This window comes from Salvelinus namaycush, unplaced genomic scaffold (genome assembly GCF_016432855.1).
Source record: "Salvelinus namaycush isolate Seneca unplaced genomic scaffold, SaNama_1.0 Scaffold2034, whole genome shotgun sequence".
Classification (NCBI taxonomy): Eukaryota; Metazoa; Chordata; class Actinopteri; order Salmoniformes; family Salmonidae; genus Salvelinus; species Salvelinus namaycush.
Genome location: NW_024058825.1, coordinates 7293 through 31384, shown reverse-complemented (window position 1 = coordinate 31384; position 24092 = coordinate 7293). Strand labels below are relative to the sequence as shown.

General features: G+C 44.3%; 1 protein-coding gene across 1 annotated transcript; it reads right to left on the bottom strand.

Moving 5' to 3' along the window:
- Nucleotides 1-480: 480 nt before the first annotated feature.
- On the bottom strand, nt 481-19912 carry LOC120038011 (ATP-binding cassette sub-family B member 7, mitochondrial-like). The gene is made up of 5 exons (XM_038983959.1): nt 19730-19912; nt 18264-18435; nt 17199-17302; nt 8739-8846; nt 481-1243 (listed from the first exon to the last, which is right to left on the bottom strand). The coding sequence occupies exons 1-5, from the start codon at nt 19910-19912 to the stop codon at nt 1025-1027; spliced, it is 786 nt and encodes a 261-aa protein (XP_038839887.1). The 3' UTR covers nt 481-1024.
- Nucleotides 19913-24092: the final 4180 nt, after the last annotated feature.

The window sequence follows — 24092 nt, the reverse complement described above, 5'->3', positions numbered from 1 at the left end:
GTAGGATAGGGCCACCCCGTGGCATCACCAAGTAAACTAGACTGGTAGAGAGGAAGGATAGGGCCACCCCGTGGCATCACCACGTAAACTAGACTGGTAGAGAGGAAGGATCACCCCGTGGCATCACCAAGTAAACTAGACTGGTAAAGAGGAAGGATCACCCCGTGGCATCACCAAGTAAACTTGACTGGTAAAGAGGAAGGATCACCCCGTGGCATTGGGGAGGAGGAACCATACAGAACGGCTGGTCAGTCATCCATAGAAAACCCAATGAATAATGATCTGGATCCCTCTAACTCAACTCCGGACCTCCAAGCCAGTTCCACTGCGTATTTTTCATTGTTCCCCTCTAATTAGGGACTGGTTTAGACCTGTGACACCAGGTAGGTGCAATTCATTATCAGGTAGAAGAGAAAAGCAGCAGGCCCTGGACATTCAGAAAGACCTCCCCTTCATCAGACTGACAGATAACAGGAACAATAGGAGTCTCACTGCTCTTTATTCATCACACAACAATACCATGTTCTTTCTCCAGTGTCTTTATACAATTATACACATTACATTTCTGTTGGACATGAAAGTGAATTTGTACAACAAGTCCAACCAGTGTTCAGTTCTAACAAACTTTACACGATGACATCATGCAACATGGGTACTGATCTGACCAATAAGCTTTACTGTTCTTACTCAGTCCTGCTCTTACTCAGTCCTATACACCATGATGTCATCATATACAAGATGTGGTTTGTCCTGAGATGATTGGTAGATGAGCACTGCCTCTCTGTAGACATCAGCCAATGGCAGATAGGCTTCCTTCTCAGTCTCCTCTTCGGCCACCAATCGCCTTCTCAAGAGGAGCAGGGGGAGGGGCAGTCAGCCCAGAGTTTGTTGTGACAGGAGTGAGATGGAGAGAGGTGTAGGTGGCCCCTCCCCTGAGAGAGACTAAAGTACTGAGGGCCGGCTGTCAGTGAGTGAAGGAAGGAAGGAAGGGAGGACAAGTATTGAGGGATGTCCTGGTCTCTCCTCAACAGGAGCAGTTCCCACAGCCCTTGACACTGTTCATGATCTCCTGCTGTAGTTTCTTCCTCTCCTCCTCCTTCTGGCTGAGTCTCTCTGGCTGCAGCTCCACTGGGCTGTTCTTACGGTTCAGTATCTTACTGTTCTGAGTGTTCCACAGGTCAGCGTACAGAGAGCCTGGAGTAGCCAGGAGAGAGTGGTGGTCCCCTCGCTCTGCTATCTTACCCTGGACAGAGGCAGACAGAGGGAGAAGGACAGAGAGAGAGGAGGATTATTCTACTATAAAGTCTAATTGAGTCCGACTAAAGTCCATGTAAAAAGGACTTTGACACAGAATGCAGTATTAAATAGGAGACATTGAGAATGAATGATAATATCAACACTGATGATGAATAGAGTCAAACGTCCCTCTCTACCTGACTCTTCCCTACTCTCCCTCTCTACCTGACTCTTCCCTACTCTCCCTCTCTACCTGACTCTTCCCTACTCTCCCTCTCTACCTGACTCTTCCCTACTCTCCCTCCCTACCTGACTCTTCCCTACTCTCCCTCTCTACCTGACTCTTCCCTACTCTCCCTCTCTACCTGACTCTTCCCTACTCTCCCTCTCTACCTGACTCTTCCCTACTCTCCCTCCCTACCTGACTCTTCCCTACTCTCCCTCTCTACCTGACTCTTCCCTACTCTCCCTCTCTACCTGACTCTTCCCTACTCTCCCTCCCCCTCTACCTGACTCTTCCCTACTCTCCATCCCCCTCTACCTGACTCTTCCCTACTCTCCATCCCCCTCTACCTGACTCATCCCTACTCTCCATCCCCCTCTACCTGACTCATCCCTACTCTCCCTCCCCCTCTACCTGACTCATCCCTACTCTCCCTCCCCCTCTACCTGACTCTTCCCTACTCTCCCTCTCTACCTGACTCATCCCTACTCTCCATCCCCCTCTACCTGACTCTTCCCTACTCTCCCTCTCTACCTGACTCTTCCCTACTCTCCCTCCCCCTCTACCTAACTCTTCCCTACTCTCCCTCCCCCTCTACCTGACTCTTCCCTACTCTCCCTCTCTACCTAACTCTTCCCTACTCTCCCTCCCCCTCTACCTGACTCTTCCCTACTGTCCCTCTCTACCTGACTCTTCCCTACTCTCCCTCTCTACCTGACTCTTCCCTACTCTCCCTCTCTACCTGCCTCTTCCCTACTCTCCCTCCCCCTCTACCTGACTCTTCCCTACTCTCCCTCCCCCTCTACCTGACTCTTCCCTACTCTCCATCCCCCTCTACCTGACTCATTCCTACTCTCCATCCCCCTCTACCTGACTCATCCCTACTCTCCCTCCCCCTCTACCTGACTCTTCCCTACTCTCCCTCCCCCTCTACCTGACTCTTCCCTACTCTCCCTCCCCCTCTACCTGACTCTTCCCTACTCTCCATCCCCCTCTACCTGACTCATTCCTACTCTCCATCCCCCTCTACCTGACTCATTCCTACTCTCCATCCCCCTCTACCTGACTCTTCCCTACTGGCACACAGCAGCAGCACACCCGCCTCCCTCCCTCCCTCCCTCCCTCCCACTCAGTAATAAAAGTATCGCACCCCCCAGGGAGCGAGGCAGAAGTGTTGGCACCACGAGCACGTAACTAACTGTTTCTAACTCTGTGACTTAACGAGCCGACACCATGGCGACACGGCATAACACGCCTTCTCGCCACGCCGACCTTCTGATATCTCCATCTGACGCTCTGCCTCTGCTCACTGGGGAACATGGAAAACATCACCAACAGCTTTCAAAGTGCTAAGACGCACCACAAACCAAACCTCATCCCCCTTCCTCTTTCTATTCCAGTCCTCTCTCCTCTTTCTATTCCTCAGTCCTCTCTCCTCTTTCTATTCCAGTCCTCTCTCCTCTTTCTATTCCTCAGTCCTCTCTCCTCTTTCTATTCCTCAGTCCTCCTCTCCTCTTTCTATTCCTCAGTCCTCTCTCCTCTTTCTATTCCTCAGTCCTCTCTCCTCTTTCTATTCCTCAGTCCTCCTCTCCTCTTTCTATTCCTCAGTCCTCCTCTCCTCTTTCTATTCCTCAGTCCTCTCTCCTCTTTCTATTCCTCAGTCCTCTCTCCTCTTTCTATTCCTCAGTCCTCTCTCCTCTTTCTATTCCTCAGTCCTCTCTCCTCTTTCTATTCCTCAGTCCTCTCTCCTCTTTCTATTCCTCAGTCCTCTCTCCTCTTTCTATTCCTCAGTCCTCTTCTCCTCTTTCTATTCCTCAGTCCTCTTCTCCTCTTTCTATTCCTCAGTCCTCTTCTCCTCTTTCTATTCCTCAGTCCTCCTCTCCTCTTTCTATTCCTCAGTCCTCCTCTCCTCTTTCTATTCCTCAGTCCTCTCTCCTCTTTCTATTCCTCAGTCCTCCTCTCCTCTTTCTATTCCTCAGTCCTCCTCTCCTCTCTATTCCTCAGTCCTCCTCTCCTCCCTATTCCTCAGTCATCTCTCCTCTTTCTATTCCTCAGTCCTCCTCTCCTCTTTCTATTCCTCAGTCCTCCTCTCCTCTTTCTATGCCTCAGTCCTCCTCTTCTCCTCTTTCTATGCCTCAGTCCTCCTCTTCTCCTCTTTCTATTCCTCAGTCCTCTCTCCTCTTTCTATTCCTCAGTCCTCTCTCCTCTTTCTATTCCTCAGTCCTCCTCTCCTCTTTCTATTCCTCAGTCCTCCTCTCCTCTTTCTATTCCTCAGTCCTCCTCTCCTCTTTCTATTCCTCTGTCCTCTCTCCTCTTTCTATTCCTCAGTCCTCTCATCTCCTCTTTCTATTCCTCAGTCCTCTCATCTCCTCTTTCTATTCCTCAGTCCTCTCTCCTCTTTCTATTCCTCAGTCCTCTCTCCTCTTTCTATTCCTCAGTCCTCTCTCCTCTTTCTATTCCTCAGTCCTCTCATCTCCTCTTTCTATTCCTCAGTCCTCTCATCTCCTCTTTCTATTCCTCAGTCCTCTCATCTCCTCTTTCTATTCCTCAGTCCTCTCTCCTCTTTCTATTCCTCAGTCCTCTCTCCTCTTTCTATTCCTCAGTCCTCCTCTCCTCTTTCTATTCCTCAGTCCTCCTCTCCTCTTTCTATTCCTCAGTCCTCTCTCCTCTTTCTATTCCTCAGTCCTCCTCTCCTCTTTCTATTCCTCAGTCCTCCTCTCCTCTTTCTATTCCTCAGTCCTCCTCTCCTCTTTCTATTCCTCAGTCCTCTTCTCCTCTTTCTATTCCTCAGTCCTCCTCTCCTCTTTCTATTCCTCAGTCCTCCTCTCCTCTTTCTATTCCTCAGTCCTCCTCTCCTCTTTCTATTCCTCAGTCCTCCTCTCCTCTTTCTATTCCTCAGTCCTCCTCTCCTCTTTCTATTCCTCAGTCCTCCTCTCCTCTTTCTATTCCTCAGTCCTCTCTCCTCTTTCTATTCCTCAGTCCTCTCTCCTCTTTCTATTCCTCAGTCCTCCTCGCCTCTTTCTATTCCTCAGTCCTCTCATCTCCTCTTTCTATTCCTCAGTCCTCTCATCTCCTCTTTCTATTCCTCAGTCCTCTCATCTCCTCTTTCTATTCCTCAGTCCTCTCATCTCCTCTTTCTATTCCTCAGTCCTCTCATCTCCTCTTTCTATTCCTCAGTCCTCTCATCTCCTCTTTCTATTCCTCAGTCCTCTCATCTCCTCTTTCTATTCCTCAGTCCTCTCATCTCCTCTTTCTATTCCTCAGTCCTCTCATCTCCTCTTTCTATTCCTCAGTCCTCTCTCCTCTTTCTATTCCTCAGTCCTCCTCTCCTCTTTCTATTCCTCAGTCCTCCTCTCCTCTTTCTATTCCTCAGTCCTCCTCTCCTCTTTCTATTCCTCAGTCCTCCTCTCCTCTTTCTATTCCTCAGTCCTCCTCTCCTCTTTCTATTCCTCAGTCCTCCTCTCCTCTTTCTATTCCTCAGTCCTCCTCTCCTCTTTCTATTCCTCAGTCCTCCTCTCCTCTTTCTATTCCTCAGTCCTCCTCTCCTCTTTCTATTCCTCAGTCCTCCTCTCCTCTTTCTATTCCTCAGTCCTCTCTCCTCTTTCTATTCCTCAGTCCTCTCATCTCCTCTTTCTATTCCTCAGTCCTCTCATCTCCTCTTTCTATTCCTCAGTCCTCTCATCTCCTCTTTCTATTCCTCAGTCCTCTCATCTCCTCTTTCTATTCCTCAGTCCTCTCATCTCCTCTTTCTATTCCTCAGTCCTCTCATCTCCTCTTTCTATTCCTCAGTCCTCTCTCCTCTTTCTATTCCTCAGTCCTCTCTCCTCTTTCTATTCCTCAGTCCTCTCTCCTCTTTCTATTCCTCAGTCCTCCTCTCCTCTTTCTATTCCTCAGTCCTCCTCTCCTCTTTCTATTCCTCAGTCCTCCTCTCCTCTTTCTATTCCTCAGTCCTCCTCTCCTCTTTCTATGCCTCAGTCCTCCTCTTCTCCTCTTTCTATGCCTCAGTCCTCCTCTTCTCCTCTTTCTATTCCTCAGTCCTCTCTCCTCTTTCTATTCCTCAGTCCTCTCTCCTCTTTCTATTCCTCAGTCCTCCTCTCCTCTTTCTATTCCTCAGTCCTCCTCTCCTCTTTCTATTCCTCAGTCCTCCTCTCCTCTTTCTATTCCTCAGTCCTCTCATCTCCTCTTTCTATTCCTCAGTCCTCTCATCTCCTCTTTCTATTCCTCAGTCCTCTCATCTCCTCTTTCTATTCCTCAGTCCTCTCATCTCCTCTTTCTATTCCTCAGTCCTCTCTCCTCTTTCTATTCCTCAGTCATCTCTCCTCTTTCTATTCCTCAGTCCTCTCTCCTCTTTCTATTCCTCAGTCCTCTCTCCTCTTTCTATTCCTCAGTCCTCTCTCCTCTTTCTATTCCTCAGTCCTCTCTCCTCTTTCTATTCCTCAGTCCTCCTCTCCTCTTTCTATTCCTCAGTCCTCCTCTCCTCTTTCTATTCCTCAGTCCTCCTCTCCTCTTTCTATTCCTCAGTCCTCTCTCCTCTTTCTATTCCTCAGTCCTCTCTCTTTCTATTCCTCAGTCCTCCTCTCCTCTTTCTATTCCTCAGTCCTCCTCTCCTCTTTCTATTCCTCAGTCCTCCTCTCCTCTTTCTATTCCTCAGTCCTCTTCTCCTCTTTCTATTCCTCAGTCCTCCTCTCCTCTTTCTATTCCTCAGTCCTCCTCTCCTCTTTCTATTCCTCAGTCCTCCTCTCCTCTTTCTATTCCTCTTCTCCTCTTTCTATTCCTCAGTCCTCTTCTCCTCTTTCTATTCCTCAGTCCTCTTCTCCTCTTTCTATTCCTCAGTCCTCTTCTCCTCTTTCTATTCCTCAGTCCTCTTCTCCTCTTTCTATTCCTCAGTCCTCCTCTCCTCTTTCTATTCCTCAGTCCCCCTCTCCTCTTTCTATTCCTCAGTCCTCCTCTCCTCTTTCTATTCCTCAGTCATCTCTCCTCTTTCTATTCCTCAGTCCTCTTCTCCTCTTTCTATTCCTCAGTCCTCTCTCCTCTTTCTATTCCTCAGTCCTCCTCTCCCTATTCCTCAGTCCTCTTTCTATTCCTCAGTCCTGCTCTCATCTTTCTATTCCTCAGTCCTCCTCTCCTCTTTCTATTCCTCAGTCCCTCTCTCCTCTTTCTATTCCTCAGTCCCTCTCTCCTCTTTCTATTCCTCAGTCCTCATCTCCTCTTTCTATTCCTCAGTCCTCCTCTCCTCTTTCTATTCCTCAGTCCTCTCTCTTTCTATTCCTCAGTCCTCCTCTCCTCTTTCTATTCCTCAGTCCTCTCCTCTTTCTATTCCTCAGTCCTCCTCTCCTCTTTCTATTCCAGTCATCTCTCCTCTTTCTATTCCTCAGTCCTCCTCTCCTCTTTCTATTCCTCAGTCCTCTCCTCTTTCTATTCCTCAGTCCTCTCCTCTTTCTATTCCTCAGTCCTCTCTCCTCTTTCTATTCCTCAGTCCTCTCCTCTTTCTATTCCTCAGTCCTCTCCTCTTTCTATTCCTCAGTCCTCTCTCCTCCTACCTCACTAGATTAATGTTGTAATCTAGTAGATATAATAGCCGAAAGAGGTACATAATTAACTAAACAGGGCCCGGTTTCCCCATAACTAAACAGGGCCCGGTTTCCCCATAACTAAACAGGGCCCGGTTTCCCCATAACTAAACAGGGCCCGGTTTCCCCATAACTAAACAGGGCCCGGTTTCCCCATAACTAAACAGGGCCCGGTTTCCCCATAACTAAACAGGGCCCGGTTTCCCCATAACTAAACAGGGCCCGGTTTCCCCATAACTAAACAGGGCCCGGTTTCCCCATAACTAAACAGAGCCCGGTTTCCCCATAACTAAACAGAGCCCGGTTTCCCCATAACTAAACAGGGCCCGGTTTCCCCATAACTAAACAGAGCCCGGTTTCCCCACCGTCGCTAAGTGTGTTGTTGAGAACCGTCGCTAAGTGTGTTGTTGAGAACCGTCGCTAAGTGTGTTGTTGAGAACCGTCGCTAAGTGTGTTGTTGAGAACCGTCGCTAAGTGTGTTGTTGAGAACCGTCGCTAAGTGTCTTGTTCAGTATCGAAAGAAAGGGAGTGCTGCTCTCGGGATTAGATTTCGCTATTCAAATCTTTCCTTTACATTAGAATTACTCCACAATACTGAGGACAGATCAGCTCCTGGAGAGACATGAGGCCTACCACCGATAGTATTGAGGCATCTCATTCTAATGCTTAGCCTATCCTATACTTGTGACTCGTTTCAGGAAACTAAGAGTATGTCACTACTTCATAGGAGAACATACATTTTGGGCAGAAATGTCTTGTGGAACATGTGAACTTTCATGTGTCTTAATAACAAACGTGTATGCCATCAGTAAATACAAATACAATTTGTATTGTGGCTGGGCCTGGCACCCTGGTGGGTGGGCCTATGCCCTCCAAGGCCCAACCATGGCTGGGCCTGGCACCCCAGTGGGTGGGCCTATGCCCTCCAAGGCCCAACCATGGCTGGGCCTGGCACCCCAGTGGGTGGGCCTATGCCCTCCCAAGGCCCAACCATGCGCCTTTACCCAGTCATGTGAAATCCATAGATCACGACCTAATGAATTTATTTCAATTCACTTATTTCCTTATTTCCTTATTTCCTGATATGAATTGTAACTCAGTAAAAACGTTTAAATTGTTGCGTTTATATTTTTGTTCAGTATACATTTTCAGACATTATATGTTTGTAATTTTGTCAGAAAGTCGTTTTCATTGCAAGTTAAAGCGTACGGTTAGCTAGCTAGCTAACGTTAGCTGGCTGGCTGTCTCGCTAGCCAAAGTTACATGTATGATCTGTGCAGTAATATTATTCGTATCTCAGAGCTATTTGCATCGCTAGTTATAGCCTAATGTTAGCTAGCTAACGTTGAACCTAGTTGGTTAATGTTTAGTTACCTGTAGATTCATGCAGGGTAGTAACGTTATGAGTTGGGATTATGGTTAATTGTTTAGATAGCTAGCTACATGTCTAAACAAAAGACTCCACTATGCCAGGTTAAATAATAATAATAATTATATCCCAAGTATATAATTACAGTAAAGTACCTAAAGTTTGCAGTTGTATCTAAAAAAAACACTATTTTGTTCCCAAATGTTTTTGTTTTTTTACCCTTTAGTGTGTGTAATTTTCTGCATTTATACTTGGGATAATGCTTTTCAACAGGAAAATATATATATATATTTTTTAAAGCTCCCTCCTTGGAAAAATCACTATGAGAAGGTCTTCTTACCTTGTTGAGTACGATGATCTCGTCTGCGTCTACGATGGTGGACAGTCTGTGAGCGATGAACACCGACGTCCGGTCCTGGACCAGACCCTTCATGGAACTAAGAATGTTCTAGAAGTACACAGAATCAACACGAACTATTAGAAATAGTTCTAGAACGCTCTACACAGTTATTCGAAATGGTACTAGAATGTTGTAGACAAACAGAGGAACATCAAGTATTAGAAACAGTTCTAGAATGTTCCAGAACAACACAGGAACACCAAGTATTAGAAATTGTTCTAGAACTTTCTACAACACAGAAACATTGAATGTTACAAATAGTTCTAGAAGGTTCTAGAACAACACAGGAACATGAATAATTCGAAATGATTTGCAAAATGTTGTAGAGAAAGAGAAACATCAAGTATTATAAAATGTTATAGAATGTTCCAGAACAACACAGGAACACCAAGTATTATAAAATGTTATAGAATGTTCCAGAACAACACAGGAACACCAAGTATTATAAAATGTTATAGAATGTTCCAGAACAACACAGGAACATCAAGTATTATAAAATGTTATAGAATGTTCCAGAACAACACAGGAACATCAAGTATTATAAAATGTTATAGAATGTTCCAGAACAACACAGGAACACCAAGTATTATAAAATGTTATAGAATGTTCCAGAACAACACAGGAACACCAAGTATTATAAAATGTTATAGAATGTTCCAGAACAACACAAGAACATCAAGTATTATAAAATGTTATAGAATGTTCCAGAACAACACAAGAACATCAAGTATTATAAAATGTTATAGAATGTTCCAGAACAACACAGGAACATCAAGTATTATAAAATGTTATAGAATGTTCCAGAACAACACAGGAACATCAAGTATTATAAAATGTTATAGAATGTTCCAGAACAACACAGGAACATCAAGTATTATAAAATGTTATAGAATGTTCCAGAACAACACAGGAACATCAAGTATTATAAAATGTTATAGAATGTTCCAGAACAACACAGGAACATCAAGTATTATAAAATGTTATAGAATGTTCCAGAACAACACAGGAACACCAAATGTTAGAAATAGTTCTAAAGTGCTGTAGATCAAATCAAATTTTATTTGTCAAATGCGCCGAATATAATACCTTAGTGAAAAGCTTACTTACAAACCCTTAACAAACAATGCAGTTCAAGAAATAGAGTTAAGAAATATTTACTAAATAAACTAATGTAAAAAAAATGTAATTAAATAAAAAGTAAAAAATATTTTTTTATTTATTTAACCTTTATTTAACCAGGTAGGCCAGTTGAGAACAAGTTCTCATTTACAACTGCGACCTGGCCAAGATAAACCAAAGCAGTTCGACACATACAACAATACAGAGTTAGACATGGAATAAACAAACATACAGTCAATAATACAATAGAAAAAGTCTATATACAGTGTGTGCAAATGAGGTAGGATAAGGGAGGTAAGGCAATAAATAGGCCATAGTGGTGAAATAATTACAATTAAACACTGATAGATGTGCAGAAGATGAGTGTGCAGGTAGAAATACTGGGGTGCAAAGGAGCAAAATAAATAAAATAAATAATAGTACGGGGGATGAGGTAGTTGGATGGGCTATTTACAGATCGGCTATGTACAGGTGCAGTGATCTGTGAGCTGCTCTGACAGATGGTGCTTAAAGCTAGTGGGGGAGATAAGTGTTTCCAGTTTCAGAGATTTTTGTAGTTCGTTCCAGTCATTGGCAGCAGAGAACTGGAAGGAAAGGCGGCCAAAGGAGGAATTGGCTTTAGAGGTGACCAGTGAGATATACCTGCTGGAGAGCGTGCTATGGGTGGGTGCTGCTATGGTGACCAGAGAGCTGAGATAAGGCGGGGCTTTACCTAGCAAAGACTTATAGATGACCTGGAGCTAGAGGGTTTGGCAACGAATATGAATTTAGGGCCAGCCAACGAGAGCATACAGGTTGCAGTGGTGGGTAGTATATGGGGCTATGGTGACAAAACGGATGGCACTGTGATAGACTGCATCCAATTTGCTAAGTAGAGTGTTGGAGGCTATTTTGTAAATGACATCGCCGAAGTCAAGGATCGGTAGGATAGTCAGTTTTACGAGGGTATGTTTGGCAGCATGAGTGAAGGATGCTTTGTTGCGAAATAGGAAGCCGATTCTAGATTTAATTTGGGATTGGAGATGTTTAATGTGAGTCTGGAAGGAGAGTTTACAGTCTAACCAAACACCTAGGTATTTGTAGTTGTCCACATATTCTAAGTCAGAGCCGTCCAGAGTAGTGATGCTGGACGGGCGGGCAGGTGCGGGCTGCGATCGGTTGAAGAGCATGCATTTAGTTTTACTTGAAGTTGGAGGCCACGGAAGGAGAGTTGTATGGCATTGAAGCTCGTCTGGAGGTTAATTAACACAGTGTCCAAAGAAGGGCCAGAAGTATACAGAATGGTGTCGTCTGCATAGAGGTGGATCAGAGAATCACCAGCAGCAAGAGCGACATCATTGATGTATACAGAGAAAAGGCAGGGTAGGATAGATATAGGTCTGTAGCGGTTTGGGTCTAGAGTGTCTCCCCCTTTGAAGAGGGGGATGACCGCGGAAGCTTTCCAATCTTTGGGGATCTCAGATGATACGAAAGAGAGGTTGAACAGGCAAGTAATAGGGGTTGCAACAATTTTTTTGCAGCTCTTTCAGAACATCAGCTATCTGGATTTGGGTGAAAGAGAAATGGGGCTTGGGCAAGTTGCTGTGGGGGGTGCAGGGCTGTTGATAATAACAATATATAACAAATAACAATAACAAGGCTATATACAGGGGGTACCGGTACCGAATCAATGTGCAAAGGTACAGGTTAGTCAAGGTAATTTGTACATGTAGGTAAAGTGGCTATGCATAGATATAAAAACAGCGAGTAGCAGCAATGTAATTTGTCCCGGTGGCCTTATGATGAATTGTTCAGTAGTCTTATGGCTTGGGGCGGTAGAAGCTGTTAAGGAGTCTTATGGCTTGGTGGTAGAAGCTGTTAAGGAGTCTTTTGGACCTAGACTTGGTGCTCTGGTACCTCTTGCCGTGTGGTAGCAGAGAGAACAGTCTATGACTTGGATGACTGGAGTCTTTGACAATTTTTGGGCCTTCCTCTGACACAGCCTAGTATATATAGAGGTCCTGGATGGCAGGAAGCTTGGACCCTACCCTCTGTAGCGCCTTACGGTCTCGGATGCCAAGCAGTTGCCATACCAGGCGGTGATGCAACCGGTCAGGATAAAAAAATAAATATATATATATATATATAACCTTTATTTAACTAGGCAAGCCAGTTAAGAACAAATTCCTATTTACAATAACAGCCTATGAACAGTGGGCGATTCGATCTAGCAACCTTTCGGTTACTGGCCCAACGCTCTGACCACCAGGCTACCTGCCGCCCCGCTACTGCCAGGACACTGACCTCCTCCCTATAGGCTGTCTCATCATTGTTGGTGATCAGGTCCTGTTGTGTTGTCAGCAAACTAAATGATGGTGTTGGAGTTGTGATTGGCCACGCAGTCAGGGGTGAACAGGGAGTACAGGAGGGGACTGAGCACACACCCCTGAGGGGCCTCCGTGTTGAGGATCAGCGTGGCAGATGTGTTGTTACCTACCCTTACCACCTGGGGGCAGCCCGTCAGGAAGTCCAGGATTCAGTTGCAGAGGGAGTTATTTAGTCCCAGGGTCCTTAGCTTAGTGATGAGTTTTGTGGGCACTATGGTGTTGAACTCCGAGCTGTAGTCAATGAACAGCATTCTCACATAGGTGTTCCTTTAGTCCAGGTGGGAATGGGCAGTGTAGAGCGCGATTGAGATTGTGTCATCTGTGCATCTGTTGGGGCGGTATGCAAATTTGAGTGGGTCCATCCAGGATGATGGTGTTGATGTGAGTCATGACCAGCCTTTTAAAACACTTCATGGCTACTGAGGTGAGTCCTACGGGGTGTTAGTCATTTAGGCAGGTTACCTTCGAAATTTTGGTCACAGGGACTATGGTGGTCTGCTTGAAACATGTAGATATTACAGACTCAGTAGGGAGAGGTTGAAAATGTCAGTGAATACACTTGTCAGTTGGTCCGCGCAGATTTTATTGCATAGTCGGAACTAGAAGCACAAGCATTTCGCTACACTCGCATTAACATCTGCTAACTATGTGTATGCGACCAATACATTTGATTTGATTTGAGACTGATGTGACTGCTACACTTAACAAAGAGCTGCAGTTAGTTTCAGAATGGGTGACAAGGAATATTTAGACCTAAATATTTCAAAATTTTATTTGATTGAAAATGTCAGTGAAGACCCTACACGTCCTTGCACTGAGAGCCCTACAGTTTGTCATGCTCTGAGTACACGTCCTGGTAATCCATCTGGCCCCGCAGCCTTGTGAATGTTGACCTGTTTAAAGGTCTTACTCACATCGGCTAAGGAGAGAGTGATCACACAGTCGTCCGGAACAGCTGGTGCTCTCATGCATGCTTCAGTGCTGCTTGTCTCAAAGCAAGCATAAAAGGCATTTAGCTCGTCTGGTAGGCCTGCGTCACTGGGCAGCTCACGGCTGGGTTTCCCTTTGATGTCCGTAATAGTTTGCAAGCCCAGCCAAATCCGACGAGGGTCAGAGCTGTTGTAGTATGATTCAATCTTAGTCCTGTATTGACTCTTTGCCTGTTTGATGGTTCGTCTGCGGGCATAGTGGGATTTCTTATAAGCGTCCGGGTCAGTGTCCCGCTCCTTGAAAGTGGCAGTTCTAGCCTTTAGCTCGGTGCGGATGTTGCCTGTAATCCATGGCTTCTGGTTGGGATATGTACGTACGGTCACTGTGGGGACGTCGTCGTCGATGCACTTATTGATGAAGCCGGTGACTGATGTGGTGTACTCCTCAATGCCATTGGATGAATAGCGGAACATATTCTAGTCTGTGCTAGCAAAACAGTCCTGTAGCGTAGCATTCGCGTCATCTGACCACTTCCGTATTGAGCGAGTCACTGGTACTTCCTGCTTTAGTTTTTGCTTGTAAGTAGGAATCAGGAGGATATAATTATGGTCAGATTTGCCAAATGGAGGGCGGGGGAGAGCTTTGTGTGTGGAGTAAAGGTGGTCTAGAGTTTATTTTCCTCTGGTTGCACATGTGTCATGCTGGTAGAAATGAGGTAAAACTGATTTCAGTTTCCCTGCATTAAAGTACCCAGCCACCAGGAGCGCACCTCTAGATGAGCATTTTCTTGTTTGCTTATGGCATTATACAGCTGGTTGAGTGCGGTTTTAGTGCCAGCATTTGTTTGTGGTGGTAAATAGACGGCTACGAAAAATATAAAATGAAAACTCTCTTGGTAGATAGTGTGGTCTACAGCTTATCATGAGGTACTCTACCTCAGGCAAGCAATACCTCGAGACTTCTTTAATATTTGACAATGCGCACTAGAAGTTAGACAAATAGACACACCCCATCCCTTCGAGGTGATCACTGTTCTGATGTCCTGAAGATATTTTCGGTCATAAGTAGGTAGCAGCAACATTATGTACAAAATAAGTTACAAACAATGCGAAAAACCAAACAAAATAGCACAGTTGGTTAGGAGTAGGGATGCATGATATATCGGTGAACATATCGGAATCTATGTCTAGTTTAACGCCGATGTGCAAAACCGATGTCAAAGCTGATGTGCATACCTATATAACGTAGGTACATGACGTAATGACGCCACGTAAAATGTTTCGCTATATGTGCAACACAGCATTCCTGAACTAGCCCACAGTGTCTGTGTGGATCGAGCCGTCAACATGTCGAGCAGTCATTTGAAAGAGTAAGACATTTTCAGCAAGACAACTCAAAGGCGAAATCCATTAAAGCCAAGATAATGGAATTCATTGCCCTTGACAATCAACCCTTCTCTGTCGTGGGTGATGTTGGCTTTCGCCGACTGGTCGAGCACCGGTACACACTAGTGCGCTATTTTTCAGATGTTGCCCTACCGGAGTTACACAGTAATAGTGTCACTGCTGTTAGCTTCACGACATTTATACTATGGAACGGCATTCGGGTCTTTGCGTGTCAAAAAAGATACAGCATGTCAAAGCTGTACTAAAAAGTCTGCAAACAAGTAAACACCGGCCACAAACGATGTGTTTACAATCCCACATTGGCAATAAAGCATAATTTGTTCGACCGCAACTTCTGGGGTAGCTAGCTAGCTTTAGCTTGGTACCTAGCTAGCGCCAATACAACCAGCCTGAAAACAATGACCAGTAGAAACTGCAGTCATTTTCATTATTCTTATCAATGATTTAGGAATCCTTGTGAGTAAGTATTGTTGTTCGCCTATTGAAATTGAACTTCAGTTCGTGAAAATATATCGCTAGCTAGCTACTTAACCCTGTTGCCCAAAGCTAACGTTATAAGCAGCCAGCTAGCTTTATCTGGCGAGTGATGCTCGACCGGTCCGGCTTATGTGTTGTGAAGCTAGCCACAATAAGGTTTAGGCACAATAGTGGAATTTGCAGTTTGCCTCCAAATAAAAGTATGTCAATGCAAATAAATACAAATAGTAGAATTATGATATACTTTTATTTTGAAGGCTAATTTCAAAGTCCACTATTGTGGCTAATCCTTATTGTGGCTAGCTTCACATAGATGGGTCCGCCCACCATTAATCAAATAAGAACTGCCGTATACATTAGGGTTATTTGAGATGATGCCACCTAGCTATATAGTTAGCTAGCCAACTATAGCTACTGAAACAGATTATGTCGTGTTATTTGACATGTATCTTTTTTGACACACAAAGACCCAAACGGTGTTCCATAGAAAATGAAACGACTGAACAATGAAACAGCAAGTAAGTGAAAGAAAAAGGTTTTGATTGTTTTACTGGTAATGGGGACATACGGAAATGCCAACAAAATAACTTTTTGGTCAGTATGGTGTGTGTGTGTGTAAGCTTTATTTAACTAGGCAAGTCAGTTAAGAACAAATACTTATTTACAATGACGGCCCGGACGACGCTGGGACAATTGTGCGCCGCCCTATGTGCCTCACAATCACGGCCAGATGTGATACAGCCTGGATTCGAACCAGGGACTGTAGTGACGCCTCTTGCACTGAGATGCAGTGCCTTAGACCGCTGCGTCCATGTGTGTGTGTTAACTATTTAACTGTACTAGAAGTTAGAAAGGCCGCAAAAAATTTTAATATCGCTTATTGGTATAGTTTTTTTTGGCAAGGACAATATCGATATCGGCCAATGGCAGCCATCCCTACAGCACCATTATTATGGAACATCAACTATTATAAATAGTTGTAGAATGTTCCAGAACAACACAATAACATTAAGTGTTAGAAATAGTTCTAGAACACTGTAGAGAAACAACACAGGAACATCAAGTATTAGAAATAGTTCTAGAACACTGTAGAGAAACAACACAGGAACATCAAGTATTAGAAATAGTTCTAGAACACTGTAGAGAAACAACACAGGAACATCAAGTGTTAGAAATAGTTCTAGAACACTGTAGAGAAACAACACAGGAACATCAAGTGTTAGAAATAGTTCTAGAACACTGTAGAGAAACAACACAGGAACATCAAGTATTAGAAATAGTTCTAGAACACTGTAGAGAAACAACACAGGAACATCAAGTGTTAGAAATAGTTCTAGAACACTGTAGAGAAACAACACAGGAACATCAAGTATTAGAAATAGTTCTAGAACACTGTAGAGAAACAACACAGGAACATCAAGTGTTAGAAATAGTTCTAGAACACTGTAGAGAAACAACACAGGAACATCAAGTGTTAGAAATAGTTCTAGAACACTGTAGAGAAACAACACAGGAACATCAAGTATTAGAAATAGTTCTAGAACACTGTAGAGAAACAACACAGGAACAACAAATATTAGAAATAGTTCTAGAACACTGTAGAGAAACAACACAGGAACATCAAGTGTTAGAAATAGTTCTAGAACACTGTAGAGAAACAACACAGGAACATCAAGTGTTAGAAATAGTTCTAGAACACTGTAGAGAAACAACACAGGAACATCAAGTATTAGAAATAGTTGTAGAATGTTCTAGGAGCACACCGATGCCAATATGACAGCCAGGATATATATGAAGCCGGTTTCTCTGAGAAATGCCATGAAAACAACTAAGTCAACACAGCAGCAGCCGGCAATATCTCCTGTCATCAACACCCCTCCTGCCCACCCCTGTGTGCTCCTGATGATATTTACATATGCCCATATAAAAAGTTTCACAATAAGAAAGCAATACAAATCTACATGTAATTCAGTAAGAACTATAATATGACGTGGCCTATTCTCTCCAAGTTCAGGGCACAGTGTACTCTATCCCCTAACATCTACTGAGCTGACTGGTACACTGAGCTGCAGAAGAGACAACAGGTGAAGTGTGTGGGTTACCTCCTCAGTGATAGAGTCCAGCGAGGACGTAGCTTCATCATACAGCAGGATAGGAGGGTTCTTCAGAACGGCCCTGGCTATGGCCACACGTTGCTTCTCCCCACCTGAAACACACAGCAAGTTAATAATGCTGTCTTGACACACACGGCAACAGACAGGAAAGGAAGTCAATAATGCAGTCTTGACACACCTGACAGTTTGAGTCTCCTCTCCCGACCAGAGTGTGTCTGACCTACCTGACAGTTTGAGTCTCCTCTCCCGACCAGAGTGTGTCTGACCTACCTGACAGTTTGAGTCTCCTCTCCCGACCAGAGTGTGTCTGACCTACCTGACAGTTTGAGTCTCCTCTCCCGACCAGAGTGTGTCTGACCTACCTGACAGTTTGAGTCTCCTCTCCCGACCAGAGTGTGTCTGACCTACCTGACAGTTTGAGTCTCCTCTCCCGACCAGAGTGTGTCTGACCTACCTGACAGTTTGAGTCTCCTCTCCCGACCAGAGTGTGTCTGACCTACCTGACAGTTTGAGTCTCCTCTCCCGACCAGAGTGTGTCTGACCTACCTGACAGTTTGAGTCTCCTCTCCCGACCAGAGTGTGTCTGACCTACCTGACAGTTTGAGTCTCCTCTCCCGACCAGAGTGTGTCTGACCTACCTGACAGTTTGAGTCTCCTCTCCCGACCAGAGTGTGTCTGACCTACCTGACAGTTTGAGTCTCCTCTCCCGACCAGAGTGTGTCTGACCTACCTGACAGTTTGAGTCTCCTCTCCCGACCAGAGTGTGTCTGACCTACCTGACAGTTTGAGTCTCCTCTCCCGACCAGAGTGTGTCTGACCTACCTGACAGTTTGAGTCTCCTCTCCCGACCAGAGTGTGTCTGACCTACCTGACAGTTTGAGTCTCCTCTCCCGACCAGAGTGTGTCTGACCTACCTGACAGTTTGAGTCTCCTCTCCCGACCAGAGTGTGTCTGACCTACCTGACAGTTTGAGTCTCCTCTCCCGACCAGAGTGTGTCTGACCTACCTGACAGTTTGAGTCCCCTCTCGCCGACCTGAGTGTGTCTGACCTACCTGACAGTTTGAGTCCCCTCTCGCCGACCTGAGTGTCGTATCCGTGGGGCATCCTAAGGATGGCATCGTGGATCCCTGCCAGCCGTGCCACCTGGTACACCTCCTCTGGCGTGGCGTTGATGTTCCCGTACTGAAGGTTGTAGAAGATGGTGTTGTGGAAGAGCACTGCATCCTGGGTAGGGAGGGGAGGTAGACAGAGAACGGGAGGAAACAGTACAGTCAATACCTTCAGCTCAACTTGAGGAGAGGAAACAGTACAATCAATCAATACCTTCAGCTCAACTTGAGGAGAGGAAACAGTAACAATCAATCAATACCTTCAGCTCAACTTGAGGAGAGGAAACAGTAACAATCAATCAATACCTTCAGCTCAACATGAGGAGAGGAAACAGTACAGTCAATCAATACCTTCAGCTCAACTTGAGGAGAGGAAACAGTAACAATCAATCAATACCTTCAGCTCAACTTGAGAGGAAACAGTAACAATCAATACCTTCAGCTCAACTTGAGGAGAGGAAACAGTACAGTCAATACCTTCAGCTCAACATGAGGAGAGGAAACAGTACAATCAATCAATACCTTCAGCTCAACATGAGGAGAGGAAACAGTACAATCAATACCTTCAGCTCAACATGAGGAGAGGAAACAGTACAATCAATCAATACCTTCAGCTCAACTTGAGGAGAGGAAACAGTACAGTCAATACCTTCAGCTCAACTTGAGGAGAGGAAACAGTACAGTCAATACCTTCAGCTCAACATGAGAGGAAACAGTAACAATCAATCAATACCTTCAGCTCAACATGAGGAAAGGAAACAGTACAATCAATACCTTCAGCTCAACATGAGGAGAGGAAACAGTACAATCAATACCTTCAGCTCAACATGAGGAGAGGAAACAGTACAATCAATACCTTCAGCTCAACATGAGGAGAGGAAACAGTACAATCAATACCTTCAGCTCAACTTGAGGAGAGGAAACAGTACAATCAATACCTTCAGCTCAACTTGAGGAGAGGAAACAGTACAATCAATCAATACCTTCAGCTCAACATGAGGAGAGGAAACAGTACAATCAATCAATACCTTCAGCTCAACATGAGGAGAGGAAACAGTACAATCAATACCTTCAGCTCAACATGAGGAGAGGAAACAGTACAATCAATACCTTCAGCTCAACTTGAGGAGAGGAAACAGTACAATCAATACCTTCAGCTCAACATGAGGAGAGGAAACAGTACAATCAATCAATACCTTCAGCTCAACTTGAAAGGAAACATCAGGAGAGGAGAACATAAAGTGTAGAAACACACTGAACAAATACACAAACTGTTCTTTCAACATGTGAAGGAGGGGACCTGTAGTTTCTATATGGCTCCACAGTGCCCCCTGGTTGTGGGAGTTTATTGTTGTCCAAGTCAACTTAATAAAGGATCAGTACATTTAATCAAATCACGTTAGTTTTACCTGTGGTACCACCCCTACGGCCCGTCGCAGACTGTCCAGTCCAACGTCTCTGATGTTCTGTCCAGCGATGTAGATGTTTCCCTTCTGGGGCTCGTAAAACCGGAACAACATACGCATGATGGTGCTCTTCCTGAAACACAGAACCATTATTACTGTGGTGCTCTTCCTGAAACACAGAACCATTATTACTGTGGTGCTCTTCCTGAAACACAGAACCATTATTACTGTGGTGCTCTTCCTGAAACAACACAGAACCATTATTACTGTGGTGCTCTTCCTGAAACACAGAACCATTATTACTGTGGTGCTCTTCCTGAAACAACACAGAACCATTATTACTGTGGTGCTCTTCCTGAAACACAGAACCATTATTACTGTGGTGCTCTTCCTGAAACACAGAACCATTATTACTGTGGTGCTCTTCCTGAAACACAGAACCATTATTACTGTGGTGCTCTTCCTGAAACAGAACCATTATTACTGTGGTGCTCTTCCTGAAACCACACAGAACCATTATTACTGTGGTGCTCTTCCTGAAACACAGAACCATTATTACTGTGGTGCTCTTCCTGAAACAACACAGAACCATTATTACTGTGGTGCTCTTCCTGAAACACAGAACCATTATTACTGTGGTGCTCTTCCTGAAACCACACAGAACCATTATTACTGTGGTGCTCTTCCTGAAACACAGAACCATTATTACTGTGGTGCTCTTCCTGAAACACAGAACCATTATTACTGTGGTGCTCTTCCTGAAACACAGAACCATTATTACTGTGGTGCTCTTCCTGAAACAACACAGAACCATTATTACTGTGGTGCTCTTCCTGAAACACAGAACCATTATTACTGTGGTGCTCTTCCTGAAACACAGAACCATTATTACTGTGGTGCTCTTCCTGAAACAACACAGAACCATTATTACTGTGGTGCTCTTCCTGAAACAACACAGAACCATTATTACTGTGGTGCTCTTCCTGAAACACAGAACCATTATTACTGTGGTGCTCTTCCTGAAACACAGAGCCATTATTACTGTGGTGCTCTTCCTGAAACAACACAGAACCATTATTACTGTGGTGCTCTTCCTGAAACACAGAGCCATTATTACTGTGGTGCTCTTCCTGAAACACAGAACCATTATTACTGTGGTGCTCTTCCTGAAACACAGAGCCATTATTACTGTGGTGCTCTTCCTGAAACAACACAGAACCATTATTACTGTGGTGCTCTTCCTGAAACACAGAGCCATTATTACTGTGGTGCTCTTCCTGAAACACAGAACCATTATTACTGTGGTGCTCTTCCTGAAACAACACAGAACCATTATTACTGTGGTGCTCTTCCTGAAACACAGAACCATTATTACTGTGGTGCTCTTCCTGAAACAACACAGAACCATTATTACTGTGGTGCTCTTCCTGAAACACAGAACCATTATTACTGTGGTGCTCTTCCTGAAACAACACAGAACCATTATTACTGTGGTGCTCTTCCTGAAACCACACAGAACCATTATTACTGTGGTGCTCTTCCTGAAACACAGAACCATTATTACTGTGGTGCTCTTCCTGAAACAACACAGAGCCATTATTACTGTGGTGCTCTTCCTGAAACACAGAACCATTATTACTGTGGTGCTCTTCCTGAAACAGAACCATTATTACTGTGGTGCTCTTCCTGAAACAACACAGAACCATTATTACTGTGGTGCTCTTCCTGAAACACAGAACCATTATTACTGTGGTGCTCTTCCTGAAACAACACAGAACCATTATTACTGTGGTGCTCTTCCTGAAACAACACAGAACCATTATTACTGTGGTGCTCTTCCTGAAACAACACAGAACCATTATTACTGTGGTGCTCTTCCTGAAACCACACAGAACCATTATTACTGTGGTGCTCTTCCTGAAACCACACAGAACCATTATTACTGTGGTGCTCTTCCTGAAACCACACAGAACCATTATTACTGTGGTGCTCTTCCTGAAACAACACAGAACCATTATTACTGTGGTGCTCTTCCTGAAACACAGAACCATTATTACTGTGGTGCTCTTCCTGAAACACAGAACCATTATTACTGTGGTGCTCTTCCTGAAACAACACAGAACCATTATTACTGTGGTGCTCTTCCTGAAACAACACAGAACCATTATTACTGTGGTGCTCTTCCTGAAACCACACAGAACCATTATTACTGTGGTGCTCTTCCTGAAACACAGAACCATTATTACTGTGGTGCTCTTCCTGAAACACAGAACCATTATTACTGTGGTGCTCTTCCTGAAACACAGAACCATTATTACTGTGGTGCTCTTCCTGAAACAACACAGAACCATTATTACTGTGGTGCTCTTCCTGAAACAACACAGAACCATTATTACTGTGGTGCTCTTCCTGAAACACAGAACCATTATTACTGTGGTGCTCTTCCTGAAACAACACAGAACCATTATTACTGTGGTGCTCTTCCTGAAACACAGAACCATTATTACTGTGGTGCTCTTCCTGAAACAACACAGAACCATTATTACTGTGGTGCTCTTCCTGAAACAACACAGAACCATTATTACTGTGGTGCTCTTCCTGAAACAACACAGAACCATTATTACTGTGGTGCTCTTCCTGAAACAACACAGAACCATTATTACTGTGGTGCTCTTCCTGAAACAACACAGAACCATTATTACTGTGGTGCTCTTCCTGAAACACAGAACCATTATTACTGTGGTGCTCTTCCTGAAACAACACAGAACCATTATTACTGTGGTGCTCTTCCTGAAACAACACAGAACCATTATTACTGTGGTGCTCTTCCTGAAACCACACAGAACCATTATTACTGTGGTGCTCTTCCTGAAACAACACAGAACCATTATTACTGTGGTGCTCTTCCTGAAACCACACAGAACCATTATTACTGTGGTGCTCTTCCTGAAACCACACAGAACCATTATTACTGTGGTGCTCTTCCTGAAACACAGAACCATTATTACTGTGGTGCTCTTCCTGAAACACAGAACCATTATTACTGTGGTGCTCTTCCTGAAACAACACAGAACCATTATTACTGTGGTGCTCTTCCTGAAACACAGAACCATTATTACTGTGGTGCTCTTCCTGAAACCACACAGAACCATTATTACTGTGGTGCTCTTCCTGAAACACAGAACCATTATTACTGTGGTGCTCTTCCTGAAACCACACAGAACCATTATTACTGTGGTGCTCTTCCTGAAACAACACAGAACCATTATTACTGTGGTGCTCTTCCTGAAACAACACAGAACCATTATTACTGTGGTGCTCTTCCTGAAACAACACAGAACCATTATTACTGTGGTGCTCTTCCTGAAACAACACAGAACCATTATTACTGTGGTGCTCTTCCTGAAACAACACAGAACCATTATTACTGTGGTGCTCTTCCTGAAACAACACAGAACCATTATTACTGTGGTGCTCTTCCTGAAACAACACAGAACCATTATTACTGTGGTGCTCTTCCTGAAACAACACAGAACCATTATTACTGTGGTGCTCTTCCTGAAACAACACAGAACCATTATTACTGTGGTGCTCTTCCTGAAACACAGAACCATTATTACTGTGGTGCTCTTCCTGAAACAACACAGAACCATTATTACTGTGGTGCTCTTCCTGAAACAACACAGAACCATTATTACTGTGGTGCTCTTCCTGAAACACAGAACCATTATTACTGTGGTGCTCTTCCTGAAACAACACAGAACCATTATTACTGTGGTGCTCTTCCTGAAACAGAACCATTATTACTGTGGTGCTCTTCCTGAAACAACACAGAACCATTATTACTGTGGTGCTCTTCCTGAAACAGAACCATTATTACTGTGGTGCTCTTCCTGAAACACAGAACCATTATTACTGTGGTGCTCTTCCTGAAACAGAACCATTATTACTGTGGTGCTCTTCCTGAAACAACACAGAACCATTATTACTGTGGTGCTCTTCCTGAAACAACACAGAACCATTATTACTGTGGTGCTCTTCCTGAAACAACACAGAACCATTATTACTGTGGTGCTCTTCCTGAAACAACACAGAACCATTATTACTGTGGTGCTCTTCCTGAAACAACACAGAACCATTATTACTGTGGTGCTCTTCCTGAAACAACACAGAACCATTATTACTGTGGTGCTCTTCCTGAAACAACACAGAACCATTATTACTGTGGTGCTCTTCCTGAAACAACACAGAACCATTATTACTGTGGTGCTCTTCCTGAAACAACACAGAACCATTATTACTGTGGTGCTCTTCCTGAAACAACACAGAACCATTATTACTGTGGTGCTCTTCCTGAAACAACACA

Coding starts and splice junctions, on each gene's coding strand:
- LOC120038011 (XM_038983959.1), bottom strand. CDS start 19,912: ATGGTTCTGTGTTTCAGGAAGAGCACCACAGTAATAATGGTTCTGTGT. Junction 18,436..19,729: donor CCGTAGGGGTGGTACCACAG/GTAAAACTAACG, acceptor CTCCCTACCCAG/GATGCAGTGCTCTTCCACAA. Junction 17,303..18,263: donor GAGGGGACTCAAACTGTCAG/GTAGGTCAGACA, acceptor TGTGTGTTTCAG/GTGGGGAGAAGCAACGTGTG.